Source organism: Spinacia oleracea, chromosome 6 (assembly GCF_020520425.1).
Source record: "Spinacia oleracea cultivar Varoflay chromosome 6, BTI_SOV_V1, whole genome shotgun sequence".
Taxonomy (NCBI): Eukaryota; Viridiplantae; Streptophyta; class Magnoliopsida; order Caryophyllales; family Amaranthaceae; genus Spinacia; species Spinacia oleracea.
The window spans coordinates 99068373-99094868 of NC_079492.1; the positions used below are offsets into that span (position 1 = coordinate 99068373).

A 26496-nucleotide genomic window follows, 5' to 3' on the forward strand; every position below is an offset into this window, starting at 1 on the left:
GGATAGACCCGTTAAAGCGGCTTGGCCGTAAAGCGAGTGCTACAAAAGTAGACTCGTAGAGACGAGATAGACCCGTAGTTCGGCGGGATAGACCCGTTAAAGCACCTTGGCCGTAAAGCGAGTGCTACAAAAGTAGACTCGTAGAGGCGGGATAGACCCGTAATTAGGGACATGTCCTAGTTAAGTCTTGCAAGCGTATGCTTATCAGGAGGGTGACGACCCCCACCAAATAGAGAGACAGTTGGTTGAATAACCCCTCTCTATTCGTGTTCACTTTCCCCAACAATAAGCTAATATGTTGTGATTGTGTAAGCTATTATGCTGAGTTTGAGTTGTGTGTTTTGGCAACGAGTTATAAATTTCTATGAATGTCTATATCTGCATTTGAATTGTTATGAGAACTTTATGAAGAGAATTATATTTCTAGGGAAATGTTGTACCAATGAGTTATGAATATGTGTATATGTTGAGTTTCACCATGCGACACAAAAGATGGTTGAGGAAATTTACTTTTAGGGAAATACTTAGTCTAAGTTATGAGTAATGGATGAGAAAGGTTATGGTTGAAAAAAGACCAAGAGTATGGTAAAAACCCGATGAATCTTAAGTTGTGAGTCTAATCACGTGATGTTATTGTGAATTTAGAAACTATTTGTGGTGGTAAGTAAGGTCTGAAGTTATTGCGAACATTACTATTGTATTGTTTTTCAAATTTTTGTTTGAATGATAAAGTTTTCATGAAATCGATTTGAATGAAACGTTGTATCAAGTTATGTTTTCCAATTGAGTTTTGATAAGCGAAGTTGCTTTTCGAAACAGAACATGCAAACTAAAACAAAATAAAATTATTTTGAGCCACCTATCAAATGCAGTTTTAGGTTGGATATGTGTACTCAGATTTCCGCTGATTTTGTTCGATGAACCTGTCCTGGTGTGGGCAGAGTTAAAATGTTTTGCAGGTAGCGAGAATCGAGTTTCAGTTTAGGTTCAAGGTGCGTAGAGTCCTCCGGATGTCTTATATGTTTCAAGGCGGGTTATGGATTCTCCAAGTATATTTAAGTCTTCCGATTTGTTAATGGATTGTATTATTCCTTTCTAGAGCTTTTTGGTTTATTATTTATAGAATATGTATCCTTGTTGAGTTTGGTGACACCCTGGTGATGTCTTGGGAAATGTTGTATGTTGGAATGTTGTAATTGAAGCAGGTGAAAGAAAATCTGACGTAATATCCTAAGCAATGTTTTAGGTTGTCCATATTTAGGGGAAGTGCTGCCGAAATTTTTAATAACTACTTAAGTTTAAGGGTCTTTATTAGTGTCATTGAGATAGGCTAAACCGTGATTAAATATTTGAAGTTGTCGAAGAGCTAAAGTTTGTTTAGCAGGGTTAAAGTTGAAATTACGTTCAGTTTGTTTAAATTAAGTCTAAGAGTGGTTAGAAAGCAGCTCGTTAAGGGCGGGCTGTTACAGGTGATATCAGAGCCATGGTTGATTTAGGGTGTGTCGTGATCTCCACATCACGGAAAGTAATTTGGGAATAGGTTTGGTGGTTTGATTAAGGGGTAAGGATATATGACTTATATTTGGGATGATTGGCTTGATTGTTGAATTCTTGTGGAATATTTGGTTATCAATGTACTATTGTCGAAATCGAATTAGGCCAAGATGGTCATATGCAATAATTTTGAGCTAGGAGACATAAATACGTCTTAGAAATATGTGAATAAAGAGACTTGTTGGAGAAAGTGCATAGTGGATTCATTAAGCTCGATTTAGATGTCAAGATGGAATATTGTGAGATAGTGATTGGAATAAATAACTACTTAAGGAGTTAGAGACTAAACGTTCCAGGCTACCAATTGAGGGTGTTAAATAATGAAGTTCTTAAGTTTGATTATGGGAAGTCAAATGAGTATCTAAGTGATTTGGCGTAGAAAACTATTAGGTAAGATAAGGATAAGGTTAGATAAGGATAAGGTTATAGGGAGATAATATGAGCAAAAGTTTAAAATAAGGATATTGAAAGGGGAATATAATGGCAGTAGAATTTGGAAAAATGTAGACTACTGGTTTGAGAATTATTTTGAATTGAGAAAGGTCATGTATCGAAATTCAATCTAAAGAATTCTAAATTTGTAGGGGTATCGAGGAATTTTATTAGAAACATGAGATAGAACTTGAAGATTCTAGTTAAAAGAGATGAATTTGGTTCGTGGAATGGTCCCTTGAAGGTTTAAAAATTTGATGTTAAGTCGTGTATTTTGGAACTCTCGTGGTCTTATTTGGTCTTATTGCGTATGGAGGATCAGAATTGAAAGATAAGTTATGAGCATAGTAATGTGTTAGGATTTAAGTGAAAGATTTAGAATTTCAAATTGTCTACTTGTTCATTTATTTGATTTTTTGCTCGCTTATATTGTGCTCGTGTATTTAATTTAAGTTATTAGGAGTGAAGGTCAAGTATAGATAGATTAATCTTAGGAATTAAGGTCGTGGAGGTTTCAGGCGAGGATTGCAATTGAGAAATAATATTAGCTGAAATCGTTGGAGGTGTTCGTCAAAAGATTCTTCTAAAATTTCTATTCGACTTTTAAAAGTGGGAATGAGTTTTAAAGAATATTTAAAATCATTCAAAACCTAGTATTTTTCGAGTTTCAAATTGTTTAATTGTGGTTGAGTTGAATTTCCTTTAATATCGACTTTCCATTCGAGTATTCCTAGTATTTTTGTTCTTTCGTAAGACTACATTTCTCCTTCACACTCTCAAATAACTCCTAGGACATTAAAATCATTGAAATGCCTCCCATTTTGTAGTACAGATTCAAATTCGAAGCCTCAAACCTTATGTGATTCCTCACATTAGCTTCCCATCACCATGTCATCTTTAACAACCTCGATCATCAAATGAAATCCTATTGAAAGCTTTGTACTCATATTTGTGGAATGGTTGTCCCCCGCCAAAATCCTCTTCCTCATTGAATGTTTGTTCAGTGGCTATAAGCGTTGAACATCCTAATTTTAAGTTTCTATTATAGAATAAGAATTTTACTTTGATTACTAACCTTACGATTTCGAACTTGTGATTTTAAGGATTATAATTTTATTCTAATAATTAGTTTTATGATTTAAAGTTTCGCGGACGAAACTTATTTTAAGGGTGGTATAGTGTAATATCCTTGATTTTAAGCAGCTTTTAATATGCTATTAAGAGTAATTATCGTCTTAAATGTGTCATTAGAATTTCTCTTAAACGTAATTTGAGATAAAGATCTTGAAATTTTGTTAAACTAGTGAATGAATTTGAGATTTTCATTAGTACATTAATCTCGTTTTCGAATTGATTCTCGAGTATTACCTTGAGATAAATTTTTGAAAATTTATTTGTTATAAGAGTTAACATTTTGTTAATTCTAAATTAATTTATTTAAAGACAATAATATTAATGGAATTGGGTTTCTACTTTAAATCAAATTAGGGATAATATATGTATAAAAATAATAATAATAAAAAAAATTTCATTGTTAAATTAGTTGATGAGAATTCTATTTAAATAATTAAGATTTTTATACTTAAGCTTGTTTGTATAAATCTGAGTGTGTAAATGATTGTTTTATTATTAAATGAATCATGAACTTTCTCCTCTCCTCTCAATCTCCTTCACTTTCCTTCTCTCTCCTCACCGACATTGCCTCACCTCACCTTCGACACCCTCCTCTCTCTGTCCTAAGCCGCGCACCACCACCGCCTCCACCGTACTCCGTTCTCCCTCGTCGGTGCTTCTGATGGTGTGTGTTGCCTGGTTGCTGAATTGTTTCTACCACCTTCTTTAGCTCTGCCTCCCTCTCGTGCTTTGCGTCACCGCCGCCACCGATGGTGGCGTTTCGGGATCTCCATGCTTGCTGCACTACTTGATTGGTAATCTCTTAAACTCTTGTCACTAATTTATTTGAATTCAAGTAAAACCCCCAAATTGAAGAAACCCTAACTTTCTTTTAATTTTCTCTTTCCTCTTGTTATGGTGCAACGACCACTCCACCGCCGCTGTCGTTGCTGTGTTGGTGCCTTGGTGGTGTATTGCTCTTGGTGTTGGTGTGGGGTTGCCCGACCTCCCTACCCCTCTCTTTGGCCTCGCCTCTTTGCTCACGTGAGCCACTGTGGCCCTGCTCCTCTGCCGCCGTTGTTGTTGCTGCTTGTCGTTCTTGTTTATTGCTTCCTTGATTGTTAGTTCCTTCCTCCTTCCTGCAATTCCAACTTCCTTGAGGGTATAAATTCAAGCTTAATTAAGCCTCCATTTATTTATTAGTTGTACTAATTTTATGGAAATAAATTGTTTTGATAAATTATTTCTATTATATAGAATTGAACTCGAGTATGTTTGGCAAGAAAAGTGAGAAACTCAAGTTAACATTTCATACTTTAAAGGATTTTCTAAATACTAATGTAATTAAGATTTCAAGTTTTGATTATATATTAACTAAATAATAATTTTAAGTATTTTAATAAATTGTCATTGAACTATAGGTTTCAAACACACGCCCTGTCAAATAATTTAATTTGGTTTTAATTAAAATCAAGCTAAGTCTAGGATTAGTTCTCAAAATGAGTTTTAACAATTTAATTAAAAGTTTTCTCAAGGAAGCTTATTAGCTTCTTGCTCGGTCTAGATTAATAAGGTATTAATTCGTGTTTTTTTTGATGAGGTGACTTGTTGAGGAAGATGAACCAGAAGGATGTAGTTGTGGAATATAAGTGGATAGGTGGGGATAGTGATCGAATGTGTAGCTCTTGGATTTTATGTGTGGTGATTCCAGGTACACATCGTCCAACCATCTTCAATGTTGAAATCATATTTTAAGTCTAAGTATTATGTGTATATATGTATATGTATAGATTCTGAATTGCGCTTTGCAAATTTAATTATGCTTTGGAAATTGAATCGTGTTTTGCAAATCGAATTGCGCTTTAAAAATTTAAGTTTGTTTTATGAATTGAACTATGTCTTGCAAATTGAATTGCGCTTTACGAATTTAAGTATGTTTTATGAATTGAACTATATATAAGTCTGACAAATTGAATTGTAATGATTTAAGAATCTTTATTCTTCTAAATGAATATTGGTGTTATTGGGAATCCAAGTAAGAGATGGAAAGGTTGAGAGGTTTTGCGACTAGAATAATTGAGTTCAACAAGGGGTCTTGAGTTGAATTTGGGAATAAATTAGTGTCATGGTTAATCATGAGGTATGTGAATGAGTCAAAAGGTTAAGGGTGTCTTCAATAAGAGTTAGTCATAATTTGAATACGTTAGTGATTAAGCAAAAGTCATGCGCATAATGGACGGAGTCCTACTCAAGTCTCTAAGGAGTTAAGGTCTTAATATTAAATCGTATGGTAGATTTTGGAATAAGATTAAGTGCAATCAAAGTTATAGTTTACTAAGTTCAAAAAGATTTGTTTTCAAGGAGAGTCTAATTTTGACCCAATCGAGGTATACTTGCCTTGAGTTTCTTAAAAGATGCTTGTTTTCTTAATCAAGGATTAAAAAAAAAAAAGAGTTTCTAACATGGAATATGACAAGTTCTAAACTATTTTTAAATAAAACAAAATCGAGATTTAAATGAATCTTTAGCGAGTTATTTCAAGAGTTATGATAATTCCGAACAAGCCATCTTATTTTGAAATTTTTCTAAAATCGCATGGTTTTCCTTAATTTATGAACTATGAAATTTAAACTAGTTTTGAAAAATGTTCAAGTATTTTAGTGAACTTAAGAGTTAGAAGGGCTATAACTAAAGACGTTTTAGTTCTGTTTTGAATTCTTGAAATGAGAATAGTTTGTAAATAAATAAATCTTTAACAAGTTTTAAAACGGAGTTTACTATAAAGATTAATGATGTATCTTAGAATAAATGATCAAGTTTTCATACCTTAATAACCTATGAATTGAAGAATAACTAGTGGACATTTCTATGAATAATAAAGTTATTTTGAATAGTTGAATTTATATAAACGTTTCTAAAACACATTTCAGGCACACTAAGCTCACCTAATTGAACTTAACTATTATATTTAAATCATACTACGAGCCAAAGTAATATCATATTAGAGTCTCAAGTTGATTTATGTTTAAGGACGTTACCCTCTTAAGGTCAAATTGTGAGTTTGTTGGTTAAGAAGTTTGATCAAAAGAATAAATCAATAAGAGTGAATTCATGTGTTAACTAGATCTTACGGTGTGAGTGGTTTAAGTTCAAAGAGTCACCGAATTTGAGGATGATTTATTAATTAAGATATTCTTCTGAGAAGGGAATTTATTGAAATATAATGAGTAAGAAGTTAGTATATGTTTAAAGAGCGCAAATGATATTTTTGAGAGCGAATTCGGATGAATTGGTAATAAATGCTTTAGTAGGGGAAAGTAGCCGAGTATGTGTGGCATAGTGCTCACATGCATCGGTGATGAAAAACATTAAAAGCGAGTGCTACAATTGTAGACTCGTAGTTCGGTGGGATAGACCCGTTAAAGCGGCTTGGCCGTAAAGCGAGTGCTACAAAAGTAGACTCGTAGAGGCGGGATAGACCCGTAGTTCGGCGGGATAGACCCGTTAAAGAGGCTTGGCCGTAAAGCGAGTGCTACAAAAGTAGACTCGTAGAGGCGGGATAGACCCGTAATTAGGGACATGTCCTAGTTAAGTCTTGCAAGCGTATGCTTATCAGGAGGGTGACGACCCCCACCAAATAGAGAGACAGTTGGTTGAATAACCCCTCTCTATTCGTGTTCACTTTCCCCAACAATAAGCTAATATGTTGTGATTGTGTAAGCTATTATGCTGAGTTTGAGTTGTGTGTTTTGGCAACGAGTTATAAATTTCTATGAATGTCTATATCTGCATTTGAATTGTTATGAGAATTTTATGAAGAGAATTATATGTCTAGGGAAATGTTGTACCAATGAGTTTCCCATTGAGTTATGAATATGTGTATATGTTGAGTTTCACCATGCGACACAAAAGATGGTTGAGGAAATTTACTTTTAGGGAAATACTTAGTCTATGTTACGAGTAATGGATGAGAAAGGTTATGGTTGAAAAAAGACCAAGAGTATGGTAAAAACCCAATGAATCTTAAGTTGTGAGTCTAATCACGTGATGTTATTGTGAATTTAGAAACTATCTGTGGTGGTAAGTAAGGTCTGAAGTTATTGCGAACATTACTATTGTATTGTTTTTCAAATTTTTGTTTGAATGGTAAAGTTTTCATGAAATCGATTTGAATGAAACGTTGTATCAAGTTATGTTTTCCAATTGAGTTTTGATAAGCGAAGTTGCTTTTCGAAACAGAACATGCAAACTAAAACAAAATAAAATTATTTTTAGCCACCTATCAAATGCAGTTTTAGGTTGGATATGTGTACCCAGATTTCCGTTGATTTTGTTCGATGAACCTGTCCTGGTGGGGGCAGAGTTAAATTTTTTTTCAGGTAGCGAGAATCGAGTTTCAGTTCAGGTTCAAGGTGCGTAGAGTCCTCTGGATGTCTTATATGTTTTAAGGCGGGTTATGGATTCTCCAAGTATAATTAAGTCTTCCAATTTGTTAATGGATTGTATTATTCCTTTCTAGAGCTTTTTGGTTTATTATTTATGGAATATGTATCCTTGTTGAGTTTGGTGACACCCTGGTGATGTCTTGGGAAATGTTGTATGTTGGAATGTTGTAATTGAAGCAGGTCAAAGAAAATATGACGTAATATCCTAAGCATAGTTTTAGGTTGTCCATATTTAGGGGAAGTGCTGCCGAAATTTTTAATAACTACTTAAGTTTAAGGGTCTTTATTAGTGTCATTGAAATAGGCTAAACCGTGATTAAATATTTGAAGTTGTCGAAGAGCTAAAGTTTGTGTAGCAGGGTTAAAGTTGAAATTACGTTCAGTTTGTTTAAATTAAGTCTAAGAGTGGTTAGAAAGCAGCTCGTTAAGGGCGGGCTGTTACACAAGGGACCTGTCGCGACTGTGATTGTATCTGAGGATGATTCGGACTGATCTTGCATGGTTGCGAGATCTAGCTTTGCCCTGGGTAGGTTGCTTTGTATGTGGGATTTTTGTATTGATGCTCGTATTTTGTATTTGTATGGATATTTGTATGATTGGAATTTGGATTTTTTATGGTTGGATTGTGTATTGGTTTGAATTTGTATTTTTTATGGTTGAATTTCGTATTGGTTTGAATTTGTATTTTGTATGCGTTGTGTGTGCATTTTGAAATTTGTGGCTACATGTATGCATGCAAAAATGAAAAAAATTGCCCATTTTTTCGGTTGTATGTACCCACTATAAGCCCCCACTATGACTGAGGTTTTTTGGTATAGAAAAAGCGCAAGTCAAAGTATATTCGACTTTTTCTCATGCAGATGATGACTCGACTTAGTACGCCGATGTAGGACTAGTGTAGACACCGAAATCGTGTCTCCCAATTGGGATGATGAAGATACCATTATCCTTGCTAGGTGGTTGGAACAACTCCGTGCGGAAGTCCAAATTGCTAGAATATATTCCAAAATCCAAGAGCCAAAGTCCAAACCCCGAGGCCGTTCCCATTTCGAAACTCGTCAATTTCCGAAAACCAATTTCAAAATCCAAGTACAATCTCACCCAATGGACCACTCCATCGGTTTTATAAGGCCTTTTCCAGTCAAAATGACACTAAGCAATCCAAATTCGGGAGCCGACCCACAATACCGAGCAAGTAGGGCCTCGTCCCGTAAAACCGAATTCAAAAAACGAAACGACTAGTTTTTAGTCGCAAACTTCCTTAATCCCCAAGCAAGACTACGTGCCAAACAACGTACAATTCGTACAAAGGTACGCCCACTACAAGCAAAACACAAGGACGACATCTTCATCCTTGTTTGGCAGCTTCTGTGCCACGTCAGCAGCGCCTGGCGCAGCTGCTGCTGATGAGCGACATTTATGTCGCTCTTAGCTTAGGATTTTAGTTCATTTTATTAGCGTTTTATTATTATTTTTTCTTAGTTTTATCGTTTTTAGTTCGTTTGTTGCTTTTTTGCATTAATCGTAACATTTTCTCGTCTTGCGCATATTTTAGTCGTTTTTGCTCTAAACGTGTCTTTTGTCCGCATTCTCATTGCGTAAGAGTCGTTTTGAGTATTAGCGTATTAATAATGTGTTATTATTCTTGTCAACGAGTTATATGTTTTACGATTTGTAAAAATGTTAAACGAATTAATATTTTGATTTTCGATTATTAGTAAAATGTGTTGCGATTTTCTAACAGCTATACGTAGTTTCTAATGTGCAGAGACGAGCTTCTAATGTGCAGATATACATGAGCGATACAACAACAATAATCAAGTAGAATAGAAGTGCACAAATAGCCCACCATCAGCAGCACTCGAGAAGTACAACAGCTACACGAAGTATCTACCTAGCTGCTGTTGTTTGAGCTTTGTTGCTGCTCACAAAGTGCACGAACAGCAGCCTCGTGGACTCATTTCCACAAGCCTTGAAGTGCCTTGATAGCAGCCACAACACTGCAGCAACACGAGCAAGAACAGCCACGCTGCACTCGAATAGCTACAGCACGAGCAGCCTTGTTCACTTGCTTTTGCAGCAGCCAAAGTCGTGCTTTACAACTGCTCTTTAAGCTCACCAACGAGCTCCTTTGCATTGCCTTGAGAGCAGCCTTGTAGCTCCATGATGACAACAGCAATAGAGAAGAATAGCAGCCATGTATCACAGCAGAACATCACAGCAACATCACGAGCAGAATTGGCAACTACGGTGTTGTGCGATCGAGCAAGTCTGATGTGCGATCAAGCAGCTTCTGTGCGAGCACACAGCTCTGCCCGTGCGAGCACAAAAATCTGCAAAATTGATGCAGTGGCTCAGTGGTATTTGGTGTGAACGCACAGCTTCTTTCGTGCGAACACAGGGCTACGCGGGATTGCTAATATAAATAGAAAATCGCAGCTTTATTTCGAATAAGTTTTGACGTAACTTTCATTTCTTAGGATTAGCATAGAATTCTAGGGAGAGAATTAGATTAGGGCTTAGATTAGAGGTTAGGATTAAGATTCATTGCTTCAAATTCTTCAATTCTTAGTGAATTCAATCATCAAATTTCAGATTTCTTTTCTCTTGCCTTTGAGCTTTGTTCTTCATTTTGTTCTTCAAGTTCGATGCAATTTCTACAATTCAAGGTATAATTCTACTTTTCTTTTTGATTTGTTCTTTAATTATTTAATTGCTTCATTAATTTCGTTTATGCTTGATTTCATTGTTGAATTCTTAAATTAGTTTCATGTTTTGAATGTTCTTGATTTTTACCCCAATTTTGGATGTTTGAATTTTCTGATTTTCTTTAATTCAATTATTTTCTTTAATTTAATTAGTTTCATGATTAGGATTAATGTTAGTTTAATTTTGATGTTAATCATACTAATTGAGTAGTTTAGTCTAGAGGTTAGGGTTGAAGCCTTGGGATTGAATTTGGTGAAATTTTGGGGAAATTCATGATTGATGTTGTGATTAAATGTGATTTGGTGATAGGATATCCATGACTAATTGAGTAGTAGTTGAAAATACTAATTGATTAGGATTTGATTGGAATGCATAGTTTAGGTTTGGCAAGACATTGTGAGCCTATTTTATGCAAGTGAATAGTAGTTCCTTTTATATGCAAGTTGTCTAGTTTAGGATTAGGCGAAAGCTCTTCCATAAATTAGATGCTTCGCGTGCTCCATCCGCGAGGTGGAAAGCACGTCATTCGATTCTATTCCCCTATACACCAAGTTGTTGCATAATCATGATTGTTTTGACCTTGTTCTTTCTTTGATTCAATTTCCATTGCCGATTCCCGAAGTCTCTAGAATCTCTTTATTTGTTTGCATTTCGTGCTTTTCATGCTTTCATTAGATTAATTCAAAAACTCCTTTTCCATCCGAACTAGCTTTTGAACGCATTAGATTGAAACGTCAAACATATTCATTCTCTTGGGACGATCCCTATACTTGCCTCTATAGTCAATATAGCCGGTTAGTTAGGAGTTTATAAATTTTGTTTGGTCGGGTGGTTTTCTTTTCAACGACGGAAAAACACCCTATCAAAATGGCGCCGTTGCCGGGGATGACATCATTGTTTGATTTTTCTCTCTAGTTCATTAGTCTAGTTCATTTTCTTTTCTTTTCATTTCCATTTAAAAATCAAAAAAAAAATGTCAAGAGTGTTCTATATTCCTCAAGTTGTTCATGAACCATTTTGGATGTACTATAATAGAGTAAGTGCGGTGATTGAATATCGTTGCACCCATGGAACTGTTAATGGTTTAACGGGATGGGACTTTTTTAATGCCATATATTATGGAGTGAATAGGGAAACATTTGAGATTCTTCAATCCAATTGTAATGGAGAGCTTCAACACATGCATTGGAGAGATGCCATGCCTTTCTTTACGTGGTTTGCTAGAGTTCAATATTTTGAATCTCATGCTTATTCTCGTGATCTTTCGCATCCTTGCATGAATGTTAATGATTTCCCTCATGCTTCTAATGCTAATGCTCATGATCTTGATGACAACCATTCTCCCCATGTTGATTCTCAAAACTCCTTGCATTGTGAATTTTCCAAATCTTGTCCGTGTCGCAATTATATTGATGATGATGATTATGATTATGATTATGATTCATGTTATGCTAAGGATGATAATCAATCTAGTGATGAGAATGATGTTGAAAATGGTGAGGTATTGAACTTAGAGGTTGTTCCTCTTTCCCCCACCTCCCTTCCCTTGAGCGAAAGTGACTCTCACCCCATTGATGATTGCCCATTGAATATTGAGAATGATTTGGTTCATTTGGGATGTCATAATTCTATTGAGGATGTCATTGAGTGTGAAGCACCTAATTTGGTGGTTTTGGATGATTCCGCGATTTATAATGAAGTTGATGGATGTGAATTTGGTTGAAAAATCCCTTGTTGAGATTTCTTGTGCTCCTTGTGATGTGAGTGAAGTTATTTGTGAAACTTGTGTTCCCACTCCCTTCCCTCATACCCCTTTCCAAATCAAGAAACTCGAGATTTATCCTTCCTTTCTCATCTCACTTCCTTATTTTCTCCGAACCCCGCCACTTGAGGATCTCCCACCCTCCATTCATTCCCCTATGCCATGTTTGAACAATATTAAGGAAATTGGCTCTCTTGCCACCCAAAAAGAGTTCGTTGAGGAGCATGAGGCTTCTCTTTTCCCTTTTTCTCCTTCTCCTTTTGATTCTTCTTCTTATTTCCTTATTTTTCCTTTTGATTTTTCTTACTCTCGGCACCCCACACCCCGTAGGCATAGAGTTGCATTTTACTTTGTGCTTGCTTCTCTTTTGACTCTTGCCTACTTGTTACTCTTGGATATGTTTGCCATTGGATATGACAAACTATTGCGATCGTTGTCGGGGTACTTACTAGAGGTAAAAGGCGTCAAGCTAATGACGTAAAAAGAGCGCTTCTCGGGAGGCAACCCGTGGGTGTTGGCCATTTGGGCCATGTTTACTAATTTTTCTTGATTTTTGAAGTTTTTGTGCCTACAAGCTTTAGTTGATGTGGAAATCTTTGCATCCATCTTTGCCATGTCCGACTATTCTTATTAGTGAGTTCGTTCGTTATTACGGTTCTTTGCGGGACTAGCTCCCACGACATTTCCGGTAATATCATTCTAACTCTCTTGCATTCTTTGGGGTCGGGCATCATTTATATATGCGGGGCATTGGTTGGATGGGTAGTTGTGCCCCTCCTAGTTTCGTTTTAGGCCTTGAGGACATGGCCTAATTCAAGCTTGGGGGGAGATTCTATTGTTTACTACTTTGATCTCCATGTGATGGATTGCTTGATTTTGTGAATATTTCGGATTTTGTGCATATTTCTTGATTAGTTTCTTTTATTTTCTTTATTTTTCCTTTTCTTTTTACTTCCTTTTCTTTTCCTTCTTTTCTTTTTCATTTCTTTTCTTTCTTTTTCCTTTTCGATCTTTGTCAAGGCAAGTTTTTCTAGGTTTCTTAGGCATTATTCTTGATTTGGGCGTAATAAAAATGGAACTTGTAGTTTAGAATGCTTTTATTCCTAACTGGTAGATATTTGCACAATTTTCAATGTTTGGGTCGAATCTAGGATTTAGGTGTTAAGAAAGTTGGTTAGAACTTTGGGTAGCATGAGTCTTCAACCCTTGGTTTGTGGTAAGACGATGTCGTTCTCTCTAGTGACTTGAAATCGGAGAGAGTGGTATTTTCTCCCATTTGTGAGGATCTTATTCACATTAGCCCAAACACATTGTATACATATATTGAGTGGCATGGATCCTTGGCATTGACTTTCTTATCTCCCGAATTTGACCTTGTCCTTCCCAAGACCGCGACCGAACTACTTTAGGGGACGATGGAGGCATTTCTTTCGGTGACTATTTTTCTTTTTAGTTTAGGACTTTATTTTCTATTTTTCTCATATATTTTTGTTTGCACTTGCCCCCTTGCTAAGCCATTTAAGCCTTTCCCCTTCATTTCTTATAAGCATATTACAAGCCTATTAGCCTTTGTTTTATTTTCACCCTTAGAAGTGATAGTGAAGCTTTGAGATATGATGCTTGGTGGTTTTGAATTATTATGCAAAGTTGAGGAATGATTGATATTGGTATGAATGGCAAAGTTTGGGAAATGTGTTGTAAATAGTGAATAAATAAGCAAAAGCAAAAAGAGAAAGGGAAGTTTTGAAAAAGCCAAAAACAGAGGAAAAACAAGGCAATGAGAAAAGTTTCATTTGAAACACAATAAAAGAGAAAATCGAATCAAGAAAAGTTCAAAAAGAGTTTTAGTTTAGTTTTGTTGTTGAATAAGCTTGGGGGTACCCCAAATAAGTGGTATGAGTTTGTTTTGGTTCGATTTGCTTGAGTTGAGTTTATTCATTGCGCTTCACTTTAGGTTTGAGCACCAATTACCAAATTTGTTCCACACCTTACCCCTAGCTTACGTTACACCCTAAAAAGTCCTCTTGACCCTTTTGAGTTGAGTTTTTGTCGGTGGAGGGAGGATTTGGTCAAATTTTTGGAATGAGATTGTCATGCTAAGATGTCGGGTAACCTTTTCTTCTCCCTTGCAATTCTTGTTTTCCGGCGCCTTCGCGACGTCATGAGAAACTATTCTTAAGGGTGGATGGGATCTAGAGATTTGACGTGGTATGCTCGGCTGAAGGGGAATTGATAAGTGCGAACCCTTAGTTCTCTTTGCTTCGCATTTGAATTCTTCACTCGACCTAGGATAGGTGTTAGTGTGCATTCGTTTATTGGTTACTAATATTAGCATTCTTTTGTGCTCGTTCCATAATAAAGGCCATTTTCTTGAATTTTGTAGTTTCATTTTTCTTTCTTTTCTATTTCCTTTTCATTTCTTTCTTTTTCATTTCTTTCTTTTTCTTTTCTTCCTTTTTCTTGGTTTGTTTTCCTTTTTAGGTCTTGCCTTGATTCAAATTTTTGGAAGAGTTATGGGTGGTTCTCTTTGGAAACCCTTGCGAGATCCCACTCGCCCTCATGAGCGATTGTGGGGTTTAAAGAGCTTGTTGCATGTGCTTAAATGCAACTGTGATTCCTACGAAAGTGAGTTAGTGTGCATTCTTGTAGTTCTTATTTTCGTAATTTTGATTTTGAATAAATAAGCTCATTCTCCTTCGCGTTTCTCATTCTAGCTTTGCTTGAGGACAAGCAAAGGTTTACCTTGGGGGAGTTTCATGAGCGACATTTATGTCGCTCTTAGCTTAGGATTTTAGTTCATTTTATTAGCGTTTTATTATTATTTTTGCTTAGTTTTATCATTTTTAGTTCGTTTGTTGCATTTTTGCATTAATTGTAACATTTTCCCGTCTTGCGCATATTTTAGTCGTTTTTGCTCTAAACGTGTCTTTTGTGCACATTTTCATTGCGTAAGAGTCGTTTTTAGTATTAGCGTGTTAATAATGTGTTATTATGCTTATCGGCGAGTTATATGTTTTACGATTTGTAAAAATGTTAAACGAATTAATATTTTGATTTTCGATTATTAATAAAATGTGTTGCGATTTTCTAACATGCTATACGTAGTTTCTAATGTTCAGCGACGAGCTTCTAATGTGCAGCTATACATGAGCGATACAACAGCAATAAGCAAGTAGAATAGCAGTGCACAAACAGCCCAACATCAGCAGCAATCGAGAAGTACAGCAGCTACACGAAGTATATATCTACCTAGCTGCTGTTGTTTGAGCTTTGTTGCTGCTCACAAAAGCCTCGTGGACTTATTTCCAGAAGCCGTGAAGTTCCTTGATAGAAGCTACAACACTCCAGCAACACGAGCAAGAAAAGCCACGCTGCACTCGAATAGCTACAACACGAGCAGCCTTGTTCACTTGCTTTTGCAGCAGCCAAAGTCGTGCTTTACAGTAGCTCTTTAAGCTCACCAACGAGCTCCTTTGCATTGCCTTGAGAGAATCCTTGTAGCTCCATGATAACAACAACAATAGAGAAGAATATCAGCCATGTAGCACAGCAGAACATCTCAGCAACAACACGAGCAGAATTGGAAGCTAGGGTGCTGTGCGATCGAGCAAGCTTGATGTGCGATCGAGCAGCTTCTGTGCGAGTACAAAACTCTGCCCGTGCGAGCACACAAATCTGCAAAATTGATGCAGTGGCTCAGTGGTATTTGGTGCGAACACACAACTTCTTTCGTGGGAACACACGGCTAAGCGGGATTGCTAATATAAATAGAAAATCGCAGCTTTGTTTCGAATAACTTTTGACGTAACTTTCATTTCTTAGGATTAGCTTAGAATTCTAGAGAGAGAATTAGATTAGGGCTTAGATTAGAGGTTAGGATTAAGATTCATTGCTTCAAATTCTTCAATTCTTAGTGAATTCAATCATCAAATTTCAGATTTCTTTTCTCTTTTCTCTTTCATTTGAGCTTTGTTCTTCATTTTGTTCTTCAAGTTCGATGCAATTTCTACAATTCAAGGTATAATTCAACTTTTCTTTTTGATTTATTCTTTAATTCTTTAATTGCTTCATTAATTTCGTTTATGCTTGATTTCATTGTTGAATTCTTGAATTAGTTTCATGTTTTGAATGTTCTTGATTTTTCCCCCAATTTTGGATGTTTGAATTTTCTGATTTTCTTTAATTCAATTAGTTTCTTTAATTCAATTAGTTTCATGATTAGGATTAATGTTAGTTTAATTTTGATGTTAATCATGCTAATTGAGTAGTTTAGTCTAGAGGTTAGGGTTGAAGCCTTGGGATTGAATTTGGTGAAATTTTGGGGAAATTCATGATTGATGTTGTAATTAAATGTGATTTGGTGATAGGATATCCATGACTAATTGAGTAGTAGTTGCAAATACTAATTGATTAGGATTTGATTGGAATGCATAGTTTAGGTTTGGCAAGACATTGTGAGCCTATTTTATGCAAGTGAATAATAGTTCCTATTATATGCAAGTTGTCTAGTTTAGGATTAGGCGAAAGCTCTTCCATAGATTAGATGATTCGCGTGCTCCATCCGAGAGGTGGCGAGCACGTCATCCGATTCTATTCCCCTATACACTAAGGTGTCGTTTGGTTCGCACGGGGTAAACGGAATGGAATCAAGAATGGGATAGAAGGGGAATGGAAATCATTCCCTTTGATTTAAAAAGTTGTTTGGAATGATTTTATTCAATTTTTTCCATTCATCATCTCTCACCACTCCGACCGCCGCCAACAGCCTCCCACCAACCGCCCCCACCTCTGTCGCCGCCCCCTCCTCTCTCTCCCCTCTGTCGCCACCCCTTCTTCCCCCCTCTCCCCTCTGTCGCCGCCACTCCCCCTTCCTCTTCCCTATGTCGCTGCCACTTCCCCTCCCCTATGTCGACGTCGCCGCAACTTCCCCTCCCCTTTGTCGACGTCGCCGCCACTCCCCCTCCCCTCTGTCTACGTCGCCGCCACTCCCCCTCCCCTATGTAGCCTCCACTCCTCCCTCTCCCCTCTGTTGTCACCCCTCTCCCTCCCTCTGCCGGTGTGAATGTGTCGGTGGGGATAGTCGTTGACGGTGGTCGGTGACCCAGAAGGTAGCCGGAAGTTGGTGGTCGTGTGGTTGGAGGTTAGATCTAGGGTTAGAGGGGAGAGAGAGAGGAGGTGGGGGAAGTGAAGATGGGAAAGGGAATGGAAAAGTCTTGGGGGGGTGGGGAATGAAGGTAGAGGGTTTTGGGGTAAACTCAAAAATGAAAAAGGGTAAAGGGAATGATAAAAGAGGCCTAACAAACAATAACAAAGGGAATGATTGCAGCCCATTCTCTTTCCCCTTGATTATTACCCCCAACCAAACGCCCCCTAAGTAGTTGCATAATCATGATTGTTTTGACCTTGTTCTTTCTTTGATTCAATTTCCATTGCCGATTCCCGAAGTCTCTAGAATATCTTTATTTGTTTGCATTTCGTGCTTTTCTTGCTTTCATTAGATTAATTCAAAAACTCATTTTCCATCCGAACTAGCTTTTGAACGCATTAGATTGAAACGTCAAACATATTCATTCTCTTGGGACGATCCCTATACTTGCCGCTATAGTCAATATAGCCGGTTAGTTAGGAGTTTATAAATTTTGTTTGGTCGGGTGATTTTCTTTTCAACGACGGAAAAACACCCTATCAAAATGGCACCGTTGCCGGGGAATGGCATCATTGTTTGATTTTTCCTATTTAAACCCCTAATTTTCAGCATTTTAGGGGAGGCAATACACAACCATAACGTCGTAATACAAAAATTGCTTCTCAAAATCCAAAATACAAATCTTCAAAAATCCCATACAAATCTCAAATTTCTAAGCAATTGGGAGCTCCAAGTGGAATTCTAGCCTAAACCTAACTAGGTATTTCCGAATCCCAATCCTAATCTACTATGTTTCTATAATTTCCCTTTCAAAATGATTAGTAAGGTTGACACTTTTATTGTTAAAAGTGTCACTTACAACAATCACATACTCTTACAAAATCAATACTTTCTATGATACAAATACAAAGTTTCAAGATTCAATGTCTCAAATCCCCTTTTCAACTTTCAAGTTCCTATTCAAATCCCCTTTTCAAAAAAATCAAAAGTTCCAAATCCGATGTCTCAAATCCATGGCGGCGTAATGCCGGAATTTTCAAATTCAAAGCTTCATATTCTATACAAAATGCATCTTTTCCATTTCCAAGCTCAAATTCCGAATCAAATTCGATTTTCAAATTCATCTTCAAACTACAAAAACTCTTGCCTTCCATGGATTCCATGATGTTTAAGGTTGTTTGTAATCACTTCCTTAAACTAGAATCTTTTTCAAAACGTGGAGTAATCAAAGGTGAGGCCTTTTTAATGTTTAAAGGTCTAATCTTTGAGATTCAAGACTCCATTTTTCAATATACAAGTTCAAGTTTCCAAAATTTCAAGATTCAATGATGTTTAAGGTTGTTTGTAATCACTTCCTTAAACTAGAATCATTTCAACCCATGGAGCATATCAAAGATGAAATCTTTTCAACATTAAAAGATCTAATCTTTGAGATTCAAGACTCCTTATTTCAATATACAAGTTCAATGTTCAAAATTCAATATTTCAAGTTCAATTTCTATGTCCAAAATCTAAGACACTTTGGGTTGAGCAACTTGACCTAAAGTTTAGATTTTTAAACTTGAATCCGTGTCGGACGCACTTATTCTTATGAAGTCGTTTGGAGTTCGGATCTCAAATTCAATAGTACAATTTCAATATCGCATCTTTCGATTATGCACTTCAATGTTGCAATTTTAATAATGCCTTTAAATATTGTACCTTTCAATTCCGCACTTTCTATTTATGAAACTTTACTTGCCTAGTCCTTCTAGGCAATGTTGTTTCCCACCTAGTCCCTTTCTAGCTGGTGATGTATTTTACTAATTACGCACTTATTTTCTATTGTGATGTTGCTTTACTTGTTTATCGCTTTCATCACCTCACATGCTAAATACAAAATACAAGTTAAACCACGCTTAACAAAGATAACTTTTTGGACAAGCCGGCCTTAGGTTCCCTTAAATTAACCTTAAAGAGAAGTGGTCACAATACAAAAGTAGAAATTCTATTTGTGCAAGTTCAAAATTCAAACCCACATAGTGTCATGACTAGGGTATTTTCGAAAATGTTATATGCCATGCATTTGAATATAATTTCTAAGGTTCGCGGAATAAGCATCTCGTTCCCTTGCCCTGATCTCACCCATCCGTTTCTAAGATTCAATGCCTTATCCGAATAAAGTCAATTTTGGTCTTTCCAAACGGGACCCTTAAAAAGGTTTGGTGGCGACTCCTTCGTCATCCAAAAATAACAAAAGCCTTGCGTAGGGGAAATACAAACTTTTCCAAAAGCGGAAGAAAACCCCCCTACAATTAGAATGCTTGAATTTTGGACAAAATAAGCCGAACTTGACCCGGGTGCTGATTTTAACCGATTGAATTTGCGCGATTTGCGGAATTTTTTAGCTTCTAACCCGAAGGATTGAGATGAGTACTTGGTACTAAGAAATGAAGAAAGGCGTGCCTGTTGCCTTAAAGTTGGCGGTTGAGCTTTATACTTCGGGCAGGTCCTGCGCCTGGCGCCTGCGCTGCGCTATGCGCTAGTGGTACTTTCAAGTACCACCATAAATGCTGGCTCTTGTATAAATAGAGGGCTTTGCAATTCAGTTCATTGCACCTCTTCATCTTGTTCTGATCCGCTTTCTATTTCTTCCACAAAAGGAAAATGGATGTTTCCTTTGAAACTGCCTTGAACTCTTGGCTTAGTTCGTTTGGCAAATTAGAGAAAAGGGAGCTTGATGCTATGCATCTTGGTGTGCTTGCATCCTCCCGGTTTGTAAAGCTCAATTCGTACTTTCTCCGTGCTGTGGTGGAGGTTTGGGACCCGGCGAATCATGCATGTCTTCCGCTTTGGCACCAATGAGGTATGTCCCCTCCCTGAAGAGTTTAGTGCTATACTCGGATGGCCCCTTATGGTAGACACTTGCTTGCCTAGTGTTGAAGAACACTTCTTTTCCACTTTATAAAGATATTTGGATCTTGAGCCCTCACTTTTGAGTGCCATTGTATACGGGCGAGGGGTGAATTTGTCCCTCTTCGTTGCTTTTTTTCTAGAACAGACGTTCCCCAGGTCTGCCGTTTGAGGGCTTGAATTTTCGCCTCTTCGCTCATTTTCTCTTTTCGAAGAATGGGCTTGGTGTGAGGGGGCGAAAAAGCACGAGGCTAATGCGTGACCTCGTCCCTCGTGGGTGTGACGATTCTTTTTATTCAACCAAGTGAAATTGGATTTACTGTGAGTATACACCCAATTGACTAGTAATATAGGAGTCGCCATTCAGTTTTTAACGACAATGAGAAAAACTGACAAAACCCGGTTATCGTGACATAAAGGGAGTGCAATTATGTTTGACCACGACGGCCGTAGGTTCCCTTGTGATCCCTGGTGTGGGGATCTCTCAACATACACCCGCAAGGTAGAGATTGAGGGTTCGGGGGACTGTAACTACCGAGAGGAGTACTCGCTCGTCGATAACTCCAGAGGCAGGATATCCTTACTAGCTCAGCATAAATAATTGAAGGGACATGCGTTAACTATTAAACTAATCTAAGTTGATTTTAGCAATACGCAACATATAATACTAGATCGATCGTGATTATCTGATTTAAATAGTATTAAGGGACCTAGCATGATAATCCAATTTCCCAAAAATATTATATTTGTTAGGCGTGATAGAACAATCAGATTTAGTTAGTTTAACAGTTCATAAAAAGGGCGAGGAAAGCAATTAAATCATCGAAAAGGGACACATTACGACGCACCCTTGAGAGGTGCGTCATGGTTCTCAGAAAACTAACCACTTTGACTTTGCTATTTCTCCTTTTTATTTAACGAATCTCAAATTATGGGACAAGATACGTTATGTTCGATTTATGGATCGATTGCGACAGAACGCGTGAACAATTTCGCAGCGTGAGGCTTAGGCTAAGGGTTGGAGTCAATACTTAGAATATGAATTGTGTGTTGTTTTCACGTCGAATTTGGGGCTGTATTTATAGGGAAGAGTTCGTGGAAAGATAGAATTGCAGAGTTCTAATCCACAAATAATTAGGAAAAAACACGTACCCAGGTATTTTCAGCGCCCAGGCCTGGGCGCCGAAGATTTTGGCGCCCAGAGCCAGGCGTTGAAAACAGGGTCTGGGTTGTTTTCTTAGTCAGATTCCGATTCCTGAAATCCGTAGTGTTTGAGACTTAATCGAGTCTTTTAGTGCGTATCAATTTCATGACGGAATACGTCTGGGCCCGTTACGAACTCTAGGCTCGTTAGGATTTTAATTAATACGTAACTCTTATTTTCGAATCATATTAGGAATAGGATTCTCGCAGTTTTCTATCTCATTTAGGATTTTTGTTGGAGTGCAACACCTAATTCTGACAGGTTTTTATCTTTTATGACTTGCCACTTTTAACAGCTGCCCATTACGGCAGTTACTATTTTTAACAGGTTTCCATAAATAGCAGGTTTCTATAAATAGCAGGTTTCGGGTGAAATGAAAAGGGGAATTGAGATGCGTTGTCAAGTGGAGATTTATGTTTTCATCATCGAATCTTTCCCTTTCGGGAATGGGGACAAAAGTAGGTGTCTATAGTTAGCCCCCACTTTGACTGAGTCTCGGGATGAGACGATGGTCAAAGTATTAGACGGAGTGCGTCACACAAGCCATGGTGTATGTGACCTGTTTTGCGAGGGTCTCACGAGCCCCCGAGTGATAACATTTGACTTAAGGGTCATCACTTGAAATGTCGACATATCCCTCACGTGTCATTGGGATTTGTCAACGGATAGTATAGAATACTCCCTCACTTTATCATTGGAAGTATCTTAAGAGGCGTAGAAACTCCCTCACTTTGTCATCGGGAGTAGCTACAGATGTTTTCGAAATCAAAGCTATAAAGTGTAATTGGGCCTGGCCAAGCCCAATCACGAGGTAAAAATGTTTTTTAAAGATTCTCATTTTTATGGCTAGCTAAACGAGAAAACCCCCTTGTTTTTATGGGACGTAAAACGAAGGAAAATCCAGCACATCGCTCTTTTTTGGAAAAAACGGAAAACCAATCCTTTTAATTTTTGGAAAAGGGAAAACCAGAAAAAGTTATCGCTGCAGTGACTAAGGACCTACGCGACTTGTGACGTAGCCCCGCCGGCTAAAGATGGCGAGCCTGTCCGCTAAGGGTGGACGCCCCGTCCGAAAAAGTGGACGAATCTTGTTTTTGAATATTTGAAAATAAGGACCTACGCGGCTTGTGACGTAGACCCCGCCGGCTAAAGATGGCGAACCTGTCCGCTAAGGGTGGACACCCCGTCCGATAGAAGTAGACGAATCTGTTTTGAAATTCGTTCGTGTTTATTATATTTTTTTTTGAAAATAAGGACCTACGTGGTTTGCGCCGTAGACCCCGCCGGCTGAAGATGGCAAGCCTATTTCATTTTGTTTTCGAAGATTCTATTTTTCGAAAACTGAGGACCTGCGCGGCTAGTGACGCAGACCCCGCCCGCTGAGGGTGGGCGAGCCAATTTTGAATTCCTTATTTTGCCTATGTAGAAGGGCTTTATTGATTACAACCTGTTGGTGGGTCGCAATATTTCCTGATCAGGTGTGTCCTATAAGTGGGTCCACACTGTGTATATTTTTAACGATATTGCAAAATACCGTTCTTGGGAAAGAAATATCAAGATAACAGATATTTTACACAAAATAGGGGATCGCGCGTGCCCGACAGCGAATATTCGCTGTCTGGGAAGCATTTTCAGCGCCCAGCTCTGGGCGCGAGAATTTCTAACGCCTAGAGCTGGGCGTTGAAACTGCGAAGGGGAGACGGGTCTTTAAATTCGCGTATCGTCTCTTTCCTTTCCCATTTCCACCATTTTCGCTCAAGCTCCTCATCTCTTTCAACTGATTTCTTGCTCGTTTTTTCACTTTTCTTTACGAATTCTATTCCAAATCACTTCCTAATCTTCCCAATGTAAGTAAATTTCAGTAATATTGAGCTTTTTTGTCGATTTCAGTATTTTTGTCAAGTATTTTTATGCATGAAATTGATTTGGGGGTTTTTGATTTTGTGCCCCTTTCCTTCAATTAGATAGTTGAAAATGTTCCACATAACATGTTAATTAGTTTGTGCATGTTTAATTTTCGCAAGTATGTTGATTCTTGTTGAATTTGGGCATTTTTATGCTAGCCCCCAAGTATACCTACGACCCTAGTGTTTTCTTACAACGTAGGTGTTTTTGGTATATTGCTTGCGTTCCTCATAATTCATGAATGACAAATTATGGAAGAATTTTCATTTTGTTGGAGTTAATTGAAAATTTTTCACTTAGGGATTTTTTTTGCTCGATATGAACTTAGTATCATGTCTTAGGGAACAAAAATTGTATGACTCCATTTTATGAGTGGAATGCACTCCTTTAGTGATTGGTGTGGGTGCCAGTTTTGTTAAAGGTATAATGCCTTATTGTATTATTGATTAGCATGCCTGACGAGTCGTCACCTCCTTCTGGTGGCCACGAGGAGCGTGGCATGACGCGTCAGTCTACTGGCGCGGGTCCCCTATGGGTGGGTCCTGAGCTCTACGACAGTCGTGATCTGCACTACGACCTAGAGCACCACGTGACTTCCCGCCTTCACGCGAGGAGAGAGACCACGGTTCCCGGCTACGGCGCAGCGACGAGTGAGACCGTTTTTAGTTTCCTGAGCTCGGACGCCCAGGCTTTGGTGAGGGCGAGCTCACTGTTTCCGGTGGTCGAGACCTTCTGGGAGATACTGCGGCTTAACATCTCCCTGTCCTTTCTGCGGTCGTTCATGAGGTGGTGGTGGGATACCACCAACACCTTTCACTTTCCTTAGGGTGAGATGACGATCACTCCCGAGGACTACAAGGCTTTGACGGGCTTGACCTTTACAGGGATCCCCGTTCGTCTAAGGTCCGATGGCCCACTGCCGACTGTTGCTGAGGGTACCAGGCTCCTGGGCTCGTGGATGGGCATGAGATTGCCTTCGTACCAGCCCCGTGGGATACCTTTTGCTGACCTGATGCGGGCCCTGGAGCATGGGGTAGAGGAGTCGTCTTCGAGACAGGCTCGACTGTTCTACCTCCATTTTATTACTTCCACTTTTCTATCGGGTCCGACTGACACTTTTGACCCGAGGTGGATAGGCATGGTGGAGGACGTGTCTACACTGGGTGACTATCGCTGGGGCAATTTGGGCTATGCGACGCTCGTCGGCCAGATGAGTTTGGCGGTGCGTGACTCGGACCCGAGTAGACGTCACTTTGTCATTACATTAGCGGGAGTGCCGCCTTTGATCGAGGTATGTGCCTAGACTTTCTTTTGTTTTCTCGCTTTTACCGGGCCTCTTTTTTATTGATTTTTTATTGTCTTTTCTTTTTGCAGCTGTGGGCCTTTGAGCACTTACCTTGGCTGGCTCCCTGAAAGGGGCAGAGGCCTTTGGAGTACCCTGTCGGTCATCGTTGGGGTTGGAAGAAGAAGCTGACAGTGCGTCCACCGCCCGATACCGTGTGGGATCTCATTCGGGACGGGAACCCTGAGCATGTGCAGAATCTTACCCTCCATCTCGTATTTCGTCGTTCTTTTTATTTTCTATGTGCGAGATCTGATCGTGTTTGTACAAAAACAGGTGGTTTGGACCCCATGGCTCTCTTTTAGGGGTACTTATGCTTCGGTCAGGGATAGTTATGCCCTGAGCCAGATGCGGGTCTTGTTCGTTGGCCGCCGGGACCCTGTCTGGTACCTGGGAGAGCGGGTACGTATGCAGACGGTCGGGGCTTTTTCGGTGCCTAGGCCTCCGCCTGCGACCATGCTGTCTACTCGTTCGAAAGGCGAGTCGTGGAGGGTCCACTCGAGGACTGGCGTGCCGGCGACGGAGTTGGTGAAAGAGGGAGCTAGCTATTATCATTTTATCCAGGCTTCTCTTCGTCTCCCGGAGCCTGGCGCTGTAAGTTGCCCTCTCTTTTCGTATTGATTTTAGTGTTTTCATGCTCGTGCCCATGTGTTTATGTCTACCGTGTTTTGTGCAGGAGTATCCTGACCCTTCGTTGGGGGGGATGGGTGCTTCCCGATGCTCGGATCCCGTATACCGGAGAGAGTGGATCCGAGATTGTGGAGACTTTCCCGGAAGACCGGGTTTTCCATGCTCCGCTCCCTGAGGGAGTACAGGCGGTATGCGCCTTTTATTTGTGCACTCTTCTTATATATTTCCTTTTTTTCTTTTGTTACTAACATTCCTGTTTCAGGTTCCGGCCCGTACGGCCAACGCGATGGTGGGGGTGATCAACCAGTTGAAGTCCGCGTTGGTTCGGGCCCGATCTGCACTTTCTTGCAGGAGCCCCCACTCTACTAGGGTAATGTGCCCTCTTTTTTCTTTTGATCTGTACCTTTTGTTTGGCTTTCTGTTACTCACCCTCTTTTTGTCTTTTCTTGTAGACGGGTGCTGGACGAGCCGGGGCCGACGACGCGGGTCCCTCGGACGGGGGACACGGTCGTGAGAGAGAGAGGGCACGGCACTTGCCCCTACGGCATCGCCGTTCCGACGCGGGGGTGAGTTCTTCGGGGGAGAGGTCCGGGCCGGAGCGTAGGTGACGTTCCGTGTCGGTGGCCCGAGAGCCTAGCTCCGAGTTGCAGTCACAGCCTCATTTTTGGGGTGATTCTGGCTGGGGGCCCTCATACCACGGGGAGTGGAGTGGATGGACCGGCGAGGCTTGGAGACATGAAGCCGATGACGAGTCTTAGGCTTATCTCCTGTTTTGTATATATTCATTCTTGTATTCCGCGTGTATATATATTTTTCGCGATTTTTTTTGGTGCAAGAATGTTTTGAGCCTTCCGTGGGCTTTGCCTTAACATATTATAGTAATATTAGCTTTCTAAACCGACGACGAATTTTGAAAAGAGAAAGAATTCCGTAAAAATAATGAGTTCATACAAGAGTGCACACATATTTTTAGACTAACCGAGTACTTGGGGTATTACATATGCATGTTCACTATTTTTCATTTTTTGCCGACTCGTGCCATACTCCTTTGTTGGGCTTGTTTCTGAAAATTCTTGTGGCTTTGTTTTTCATTCTATTTGGTCTTGCCCGTGCATGGGTTAGGGTATAGTGCCCTTTGCAATATCCTTTCTTCTTAATGCGTTGCATGACTTTATTATTTTTTAATTTTTATTGGACCGAATCCTTGATAAGGATTGCCTACGTATCATGTCAGAATCAGGTCGCGCATAGTTCTAGCTTTTTGAAATTTTTGAAAGGGTGTTCATTACACGTCTGCTTCCCCCCCAAGTGTTCGTGGTTCTTTTGATGGTTCGAAAAAGGAGTACGAACACTTGCAGAAGC

The 26496-nt window shown here is 39.0% G+C and overlaps 1 protein-coding gene across 31 annotated transcripts in view; it reads left to right on the forward strand.

The window, feature by feature from the left end:
* Positions 1 to 26003, forward strand: part of LOC110804527 (uncharacterized) — a 28899-nt gene extending 2896 nt beyond the window's left edge. For 2 of the 31 annotated variants that reach the window (XR_008923346.1, XR_008923349.1), the window contains 2 exons: positions 942 to 4810; positions 9313 to 10138. Coding sequence is in view for 12 of the 31 variants with exons in the window: in XM_056831466.1 (XP_056687444.1) it covers positions 11227 to 11976 (750 nt within the window). In the remaining 19 variants the exon portion in view is untranslated. The other 29 variants (XR_008923348.1, XR_008923350.1, XR_008923359.1 and 26 more) reach the window with 29 other exon arrangements.
* Positions 26004 to 26496: the final 493 nt, after the last annotated feature.